The 9975-nt window shown below is 46.5% G+C and overlaps 1 protein-coding gene across 1 annotated transcript; it reads right to left on the bottom strand.

The window, feature by feature from the left end:
- Positions 1 to 497: 497 nt before the first annotated feature.
- Positions 498 to 4072, bottom strand: LOC306819367 (S-adenosyl-L-methionine-dependent tRNA 4-demethylwyosine synthase TYW1-like; the record flags this gene model as incomplete). Its single annotated transcript, XM_079373153.1, has 2 exons — positions 498 to 755; positions 3873 to 4072. Coding segments are annotated over 2 exons (369 nt in total), but the record flags the coding sequence as incomplete, so codon positions are not given.
- Positions 4073 to 9975: the final 5903 nt, after the last annotated feature.

The following is a 9975-nucleotide window of genomic DNA, read 5'->3' as shown; positions in this document are numbered from 1 at the left end:
TAGCTCCCTTCCTCCTCTTTAGTAAAGTGTCGAGTTTTGTTGGCATCACGCTGCCACCCTAAAAGAATTTTCTGAGGCAAGCAGAAGAGAACTTTGTTGACTTTTTGAGGCTTTATATCGAATAAAATCCTAAAAAAAGATAAAGTCTGTGTGCTGAATGTGGACATGAGTTTGATTACACTCCACTTTGTATGACATCAGTGAAATGAGCCTTTAAATGATTGAATGTTTGAATCACATTTAACTGGACAACACGTCAGAGTGCCAGCTCGTTACATAGCAGAGGATTTCAACATATGAAGTGAAGCAGCAGCACGGCGATGCTTCATGGGCTCTGACAGATCTTTCCGGGGATGTTTTCATGTTTTCCTGCAGGATGTTAAAGCAGCATCAGCTCATTAATAAACATCGGTCTTATGAGCGATCAAGCACCAGAGGAGCTCTTTCTGCTGCTCCAACGTCTCCGCTCTTCTTTTCCTACTGAAACGGTTTTTTATTCTGCATGGCTTCATTTTGCTTTGTGACAGTGCACACTCGTTCTTATTCCACCTCACTCACAGAGGTATCTGATGAAACGGACACATGCTCACTTCTCTCCTGACACCGTGGTTCCGCCTACCTTCTCCCCCAGCGCCCTGAGGCTGTCCAGGAAGCGAGGCCAGAAGTCTTTAAAGAGTGGACGGTCAATCTTCTTCAGGCTGTCTTTAGTGCTGGCATCCACACTGACGTACAGCTGAGTGACCGGCACCAGAGTCCTGAGAGAGAGAGAGAGACAAAACTATTCAATCAATCTTTATTTAAAAAAAAACTGAAGAACCAAATCAGATCGTACTCATTGTTACATCAACTCCAAACAGTCAACGTGTGATGGGACCGTGTTCGTGTTGGGAGGGGATAGAGGGAGATGCAGGCAGAGAGTGTTTGACAGAGAGAGTGTTAAACAGAGGAGAACTTTTCCCCTCTTTTAACCCCTTCACGCCGATTGTTGCGAAATTCGCATCAAACTGCATCCACGCCAAATGCAGCCAAAATGGCGTCCGTATTCCTCCACAGCCGGGCGATGTACTTCCAATACCTAGGAACTTTTTTGCAAGCATTAGTTTCTCACCAGTCAGAGATCGGCATGCATTATAACTAAATATCTATTTTAAGTCCTATGGTCAAATTAACTCAACTTAATTTAGCATCTACATGGAAAAAAACGTTTTAATACTTGGAAATAAATTCAGAGATTCACAGGACTGAAGAACTGTCAGCTTCCTGAAGCCGGAGACGAGACAGGAAGTAGATCTTGCTCTTCTCTCTTTATAGCGTTCCCCCTCCCTCCATCATTCAAGCTGATGTGGTTCACATACTGTGCTAAATCCAAAGCATGGGCAGATAGAGGAAACATGGGGGGGGGGGGAGCTGTGAAAAACTAGAAGTGCTTCTCATCAATATTAAATTAGGAGAGACATTCAGTTATTTGCAAGGAGCTGCCCGCTGGCACGACGACAGAGGAGAACAAACTGGAATAATAAACAGAAGCAGACAAACGATACATCACTGGAACAAAGAGTGTGTAAGCCTCTCATGTGTCTTTGAATGGATGGAAGTAATAACACAAACAAAGAGGCAGAAATAACCAATATTCACACCGAACAACAAGACCACGTTTGGAAAATCTGTTCAGCCCGTTTCTGTGGACTCTCACAGAGCAGGGAGTCAAAACGCTGCAGCAGCTCATCCCTGAGTCTGACACCTGCCGTCCTCGTCCTCAGACCTGCAGACAGACGCTGACAGGCTGCGTTCCTGACACGCCGTCCCAACTCAGCGTCCTGATGACGGCGGCAGCTCCAGATCTGAGGTCAGAGGACACATGGAGAGACGCACACACACAGATGGAAACATCTGGACACAAACTTTCACATACAACAAACAGCTTCTGCTGCAGGTTTTCAAGAATGAATTTTCCCATTAAATACTTAAAAAAAGCGAATGTTGGGGGAGAGGATCATTGCATTACCAGTACATTAAAATAACAGCGTATAGTGGGCCAACTGGGGCACCACATGAGATAAAACATGTCCTTCAGATGTCTTATGGAAGCACAGCAAATATACTCAGGAAGATTTTTTTTTCTTGAGAAGATTTTAACTTTGAAAAAAAGAAAAGAAAAGAAAAGAAGAATCTTCTGGACTTCCTCTCGTGTGCATGTTTTGTCAAACTTGCTGGTGTCCTTAATGAAGTGCTCAGCAGCTGCCAATCTGAGAAGATGAGGACGGCTGGAGCTGCAACGCTGAGACGGGTGCACCTGCGTCGCTCCAAATGATGATGTGATTTACGCTCAGCAAAAAAAGTCATTTTGTTGAACATCCACCAACAAACAGCTTCATTTTCAGAAACACGTCAGTCTCTGTGGAAGCCAGAGATCTTTTTTTCTTTTTTGTCTAAGTGGAAATGAACCAGTAGAATAAAATAAAGGAACATAACTTTTCATTTTCAACTTTTGAAAATAAACTTTAGGAGTCAAAAGTTTTTTTTTTTTTTGTACAACAAAACAGATAAATCTATAAAGAAGAAGTGAGAAGAAAGCTGCGACATGAATAAAACAAGACGTTCGCAGGTTTGTTCAGTGCATGACAGCGTCGACCCTGAAAACACTTCTGACAACTTCCTCGAGCACCTCACACTGCAGAACTGTGCACTCCAGCACACGTCAACAAAGCTTCTGTTATCTCCCCACACACACACACACACACACACACACAGACACACAGACACACAGACACACAGACACACACACACACACACACACACACACACACACACACACACACACACACACACACACACACACACACACACACACACACACACACACACACACACACACACACACACACACACACACACACACACACACACACACTGTGGTCTCTGAGGTCACTGTTTTCTCCTCCGACACCAAACGAAGTGAAGCAAGCAGAGCTCATGAAGTCTTTCGTGTTTCACTGAGTGACTGTGGGTGCAGCAGGTTCGGGAGAGGCGGTGCTTGTAACGACGGGATCACTCAAAGAACTCTCAGCTCATATAAGCTTGATTTACGTGAGGTGTAAACGTCACACCGGGCCGGACACGAACGGGAACTTAGAGAGAGCCGGAATCAAAGGATGCAGCATCACGTGGCTCTGAGTGTGTGTGTGTGTGTGTGTGTGTGTGTGTGTGTGTGTGCGTGTGTGTGCAGGAGGGAAACCTTGAAAAGTCTCTGAGGGATCAACACAGTTTTTTTTAAGATCATCTTTGAGGTAAATGCTCTTTTCTCCTTTTTTTCCACGAGCACTTTGGTTCACTTCCTGTTTCATGAGAGCAGCAGGCGAAGAGTCACAGCAGGTTTCTGTTCTCGCAGAATCAGAAATACTTTATTCATCCCACGGGGGGAAATCCACAAACACAGGACAGAAGTAAAGAAATAATCTCGACTGTAAATAAAGTAGAACAGAGATATTAGAATAAGTATCAGGGGGAAGAATACGCTGCACGTGCAGGCGTGAATGACTTCAAGTCTGGAACATAAACATGGAACATCTCGGAGCAGCATCACGGGTTGTGTTTGAAGGAGGCCCAGCTGAAACCTCTGATTCTTTGTAATCAGTATAACTACGACACGCTCACTGCTTTCTCATTTACACAACGACTTCAAAGAGAACCGCTTTCTGAGGCAGGAAATACAAACACACATAACAACAACACATAATGAAGCAAAAACAGTCGGGCTGAATATTTATGGAGCAGCAAGAAGCAAACAGTAACAGGGTGTGTGTGTGTGTGTGTGTGTGTGTGTGTGTGTGTGTGTGTGTGTGTGTGTGTGTGCGCGTGCGTTTTGGCCGTACCTGATTTCCTGTGGGAACTGTGCGTTGGTGACCAGGAAACTGGAGATGTTGTGGGAGTGGAGGAGGCGGAGGAAGGTGTTGATTTCAGGATACATGATTGGCTCGCCCACCAGGGAGAGAGCACAGTGCTTGACTTTCAAACCCTCCTCATAGCGCTCAGGCTTCACTCCCGGGACACCTGGAGGGAGAGACGGCTTGATTTAAATCAATGTCTCCCCATCAATGAAAGGACGGAGGCGTCTCAACACCTCAAAGACCAGAGGAGGTTAAACTTAGTCATTACACAAAACAAGAGGAGAGGAGGAGAGGAGAGAGGAGAGGACAGAGAGGAGAGGAGAGAGGGGAGGACAGAGGAGGGGAGAGGAGAGGACAGAGAGGAGAGGAGAGGAGAGGAGAGAGGGGAGAGGACAGAGGAGAGAGGAGAGAGGAGAGGAGAGTGGAGAGGACAGAGGAGAGGACAGAGAGGAGAGGAGAGAGGGGAGGACAGAGGAGGGGAGAGGAGAGGACAGAGAGGAGAGGAGAGGAGAGAGGGGAGAGGACAGAGGAGAGAGGAGAGGAGAGGAGAGGACAGAGATCAGAGATGAGAGGTGAGAGGGGAGGACAGAGGAGGGGAGAGGAGAGAGGAGAGGACAGAGGAGGGGAGAGGAGAGAGGAGAGGAGAGAGGAGAGGACAGAGGAGAGAGGAGAGAGGAGAGGACAGAGATGAGAGGAGAGAGGGGAGAGAGGAGAGGACAGAGGAGAGGAGAGAGGACAGGACATAGGAGAGGAAAGGAGAGAGGAGAGGACAGAGGAGAGGACAGAGAGGAGAGGAGAGAGGGGAGGACAGGACAGAGGAGAGAGGATAGGACATAGGAGAGGAAAGGAGAGAGGAGAGGACAGAGGAGAGGACAGAGAGGAGAGGAGAGGAGGAGAGGACAGAGGATAGAGGAGAGAGGACAGAGAGGAGAGGAGAGAGGGGAGAGGAGAGGAGAGGAGAGAAGAGAGGAGAGAGGGGGAGGAGAAGAGGAGACGAGGAGAGGAGGGAGGAGAGAGGAAGTAAAAGTGTCAGCTTCGGGAGTCGGGCACAGAGCCCAGTCTCTCTCTCTCTCTCTCTTTTTTCCCCCCTTGGACTAAATCTCGGTGAATGGACGAGCAGAGAGCCCAGCGGCTGTAAAGATACGCTCAGCTTCAGGAGAAACTGTGATAAAAAAAAACTTTATTGGACGCTGCTATAAAACTTTAGGATGACTAAATCAAATATAAGGCAACAACTAATTTAGATGAAAAGTTTAACTGGAGCATTAATCACAGGACAAACAGTCGCTGTAATCAGCCTGATCAAATTATTTAATAGTTAAAAAACCAAGTCTCAGTTTCCTTCAGTTATAGTTACACCAGAAAGAATAAATATCCCACTGAGGGTTTTGTTAGCCAGCAGAGACAGGAAGTCTTTATGTGAATATGTAGATGTGACCATCTGTGATTTAAAGGTGTAGGTCACTTAGAAGGTCGGGGGGGGGGGGGGGGGGGGGGGGGGGGGGGCATCATGTAAGCCTGCATCCTGCTGACAGACTGAAGTATTAAACGCTGTATGACAAGCCAAGGCTGTGATAGAGCCAGCGAGTAAACAAATAGAAAAAGCTTTGGGGGGGGGGGGGGGTTCATACACTGTCATGGGGATTTAATGTAATATCGCTGCAGCTCCAGCAGATGCCATTTAATTTAAGAGTACGTGCAGTGAATGTGGAGCAAAGCAAACGTTAGACTGCTGCCTTCGGATGCAGTTTGAAACTTTCAATGAACTATCGATGCATCAAAAAGCAACACGTCGTGCGTTACCTTTCAAGGACACGTTACATCGCTCATCAACATGTCCCCCGAGGAGAAATAGCACTGAACTCTGTTCACAAGCAGCGTCTGGGGAGGACGCCGGCGCTGTGTTAAGTCAAGTGTGTGAATCCTCATTAAAGGCAGACGTATCGGACGGTGTGAGTAACGGAGAGCTCGATCACATCCGGGCTTCTCCTCCTCCTCCCATGAGATCCTCTGAAGTGGATCGCATCATCTCGACCTGATCCAGGCTTGTAATCATGGATGCTGAAGCTCAGAATTATCAGAAGTGTTAAAGACCTTCGATGTCCTCAATGAATGCTCCTTCAGTACAGATGTTTAACTGTCCCTGTTTATCATGGTGAGTGAAAACAGGAAGTTAGCGACAGTTAGCATCGACCCACTTCTTCAATAACTTGGTTAAAGTTACTGACAATTAAAAGTGACTTTTTGTGAAACAGCCGAGGTGACATTAACATCAGCACCGCGGCGTCCTGGGATGTCGCTCGCTCTAAAACAAACACAGGCGATCGTTCAGCCTTGAGCCGTCTGTCAACATTCATTAACCCCGCTCCAATTTAAACGACAGGAATAAAGCAGCGAGTGGTCGTCTATGTGCAGGAAGGAAAACTTCTGCTCACACACGGACAGAGCTGAACAGCAACACGCTTCGAGCAGCCGTCAGCAGACGCGCCGGAGAACCAGGTGCAGCTCACGTCAGCCAATCAGTCAAAAACCTACAAACCGTTCTGCCCCGTCATCATCTCCGTTAGAAACTCCTCCCAGTTTCATGTCATTATCAAGTGAGGGAGCGCTCGGCTGTCGAAATTAAACGAGGACACACTGGAGGTAAACGTGCAGAGGAGGAATACAGTATGCATGATTGAGCCGAGTCCTTGTTCAAAAATTTAAAAACCTGCGCTGTTGTTGCTAAAAGAATCACAGGAGGAGATCTTTTATTCATGCAGTGACTTAGCAGCAGCAATAAGAACATGACCACATGACGTGTAAACGTAGAGTCAGATCTAATCTCCGGGCTTCTATAACACGCACACTCCTGCAGGACGATAACACCTGGAAGTGTCACGTAAACAGAAAATCAATAAAAGGAGAAAAAGATGAAGAACTTTATGACTCCACAAAGTCCTCGTAAGAAGGAGGGCCGGGGAGCTGGTGGCTTTACTCGGGTCGGGTCGGTCCTGCGGCCCCTGTCCTGCATGGTACATTTACTCACATGTAAAGGACGACTGATGATTCGTCATTCTGAACTAGTTTAAGATGTTTGAACTTCTTTTCTCGGAGAACTTTCCGGGCCGGAGAGTGAGACCTCAAGTCGACCTGTTGAATCACACAGTGGGTTTAAAGAAGCTTTGTCTGGCTGCCACGTATTATACATGTGTCACTGTCGACTGTAAATGGAGCTGAAGGCTGCCCGGCTGTGACTGAACAGTGCGACTGGAAAGACACTTGTGAACGACAACGTGGGCCTGCACTTTGCTCCATTAAGATTCAAATTTGAATTGCAAACTTTGGCTTTGTTGAAGCATCTGAAAAAGGAGATTTTCTTTATTTTCTGCACTGGATATCAGAACTATAATCCCAGTGTACGTTGATTTACCCTTCAGTAAGTGAACAAAGACGCAGCTTAGTGTCAACATGAGCGTATGTGTGCCATTGTTCCATTATAATCACATCAGGAGAAGTCATTTCCATGATGACATGCATTAAAATACAGCAGGAGCGAGTGCTCTGAGAAGGATATTAGCTATAAAGCAGCCCTTTGAAGAGGATACGTCTCGAAGCTTTCTGTGTTTGGCATCTCCATCATTTCCTGAGTGTTATTGCTTCTGGGTTTTATAATGAGAACAGCAGCAGCTTTGAGGTTAGAGAGGCCGCCTTTTAACTGGAAAGGTCTCCGGACCAAGCCGCCACTTCACAGGACTGTTGACTGGCTAAAGGTCATCTCTGAGTGTTTGAACAAATATAAGACAGGGTGCAGTTCAGGTCATCGTTTAAAAAAAACTGTCCGCTGCCAAAGATCCCGACTGGAGGAGTAAATGAAGGGACAAACGGAGGTGTGTTTGTTTGTGTGATCAGGGCTCTGCAGGCCACGGTCATGCTGCGGACATAATGTCCAAAATAAGAACAGACTCTCGTGTGCTTGTTATTTTCTGACCTCTTTCTACAGGTCACAACTAAATAACACAATGCTGATTAGTGGACTGAAGGATGATGCTACATGCTACTGGCTGTCTGAGTTTCGGCTCTTTTTATTTGAAAGATGGAAGCTGATTGGGTGTTTTTAACCTCACTAACAGATGACTTTCTGAGCGACTTTAAAAGTTGGAGTGACGACGTTGAGTCAAGCCTTTCTCTCGTCCACGCTGGTTTCCTTTTCATCGACGTCTGATAAAATCACTCACTTCCATGTCTTAACAGCGTCTGCTCAGCTCACGCTCACAGGATCATCAGCTCATTCTGTTTTGACGCTTCAAGCTCTGGGGCTCCAAACATCAATCTTCAGTCGATGCTGGCTGCAGCAGGACGGAAAAAAAAAAACGAGTCCCTCGTGCCAACCGTGGCGTTGGAAGTGCAGGATCTATAAACGGAGCTCTTTCTGCCTGAGCACAGACGAAGGTTTAGAGATGTTTTAAAACACTTTTACAAAGTTCAGATCGTTTTCAGCCCGAACGGAGTTTATGACTCAATTATTGAGAAAATACGAGTAAAGCTGTGACAAGGGCGACACAAAAGAGCTGTCAGAGCTGTGTGTGTGTGTGTGTGTGTGTGAGTCTATGTGTGTGTGTGTGAGAGTATGTTTCTGTGTGTGTTTAAGTGTGTGTGTGTGTTTGAATCTGTGTGAGTCTGTGTGTGTGCGTGTGTGTGTGTGTGTGTGTGTGTGTGTGAGTGTTTGAATCTGTGTGAGTCTGTGTGTGTGTGTGAGTCTGTTTGTGTGTGTGTGTGTGTGTGTGTGTGTGAGAGTCTGTTTGTGTGTGTGTGAGTCTATGTGTGTGAGAGGCTATGTTTCTGTGTGTGTTTAAGTGTGTGTGTGTGTTTGAATCTGTGTGAGTCTGTGTGTGTGTGTGTGTGTGTGTGTGTGAGTCTGTGTGTGTGTGTGTGTGTGTGTGTGTGAGAGTCTGTTTGTGTGTCTGTGAGTCTATGTGTGTGTGTGTGTGTGAGTCTGTGTGTGTGTGAGAGTCTATGTTTCTGTGTGTGTTTAAGTGTGTGTGTGTTTGAATCTGTGTGAGTCTGTGTGTGAGTCTGTGTGTGAGTCTATGTTTGTGTGTTTAAGTGTGTGTGTGTGTGTGTGTGTGTCTGAGTGTCTGAATCTGTGTGAGTCTGTGTGTGAGTCTGTGTGTGAGTCTATGTTTGTGTGTTTAAGTGTGTGTGTGTGTGTGTGTGTGTGCTGTGTGTGTGTGTGTGCTGTGTGTGTGTGTGTGTGTGTGTGTGTGTGAGTCTATGTTGTGTGTGTTTGCTGTGTGTGTGTCTATGTGTTTGTGTGTGCGTGTGTGTGCTATGTGTGTGTCTATGTGTTTGTGTGTGTGAGTGTGTGTGTGTGTGTGTGTGTGTGAGTGTGTTTGTGTGTGCGTGTGTGTGCTATGTGTGTGTGTGTGCTGTGAGATGATTAATGAGGTAGCACAAAGAGTGTGTAGCAGTGAGCAGACGTAACACTGGGTTTTGATGTGAGTCATGGTTGAGGTTCTAAACAGTAAATAGAAACGAGTGAGGAGAGGCGGCGTGCAGCGGTTGTGTGTGTGTGTGTGTGTGTGTGTGTGTGTGTGTGTGTGTGTGTGTGTGTGTGTGTGTGTGTGTGTGTCTGCTGATTGTCTTCACACAGGGTTCACTCGTATTCCGGTGCAGCGGACAGTGAAGGTGATTACCAAACAGCCAAACAGACTGAAGCCCCGCCCACACGCAGCCGGCTCTCTCACAGAACAAAGATGTTTTTCTGATCCACACAGAAACGCAGATTTACGGCATCGAAGACGAAGCTTTTAAAAACCTCCGAACAAAGTGAAGATGTATGCGTTTGCAAGTGGACGTCACTCACCGGGGTCTTGAGTTTCAAAACGTCACTGCATGCGACAAAATATGTTCGTACGTCACATATGCGACCTGTGTTTACATTCAGAAACATTCTGGATGTGCTTAAAAAACACACTTCTGCAGTGACGTGTTTTCTACAAACGAGCTCGTGTGTACGTACGGTTTTTTTTTTAGACGGAGGGGGGGGGGGGGATATTCCTTTTCACAAAATCCCGGCTACGTGTGCACGAGGCCGTAAACTCACGTC

Source organism: Symphodus melops, assembly GCF_947650265.1.
Source record: "Symphodus melops genome assembly, contig: scaffold_504, whole genome shotgun sequence".
NCBI classification, from domain to species: domain Eukaryota; kingdom Metazoa; phylum Chordata; class Actinopteri; order Labriformes; family Labridae; genus Symphodus; species Symphodus melops.
The sequence above is the reverse complement of the archived record's forward strand: the minus strand, read 5'-3'. Positions and strand labels throughout refer to the sequence as shown.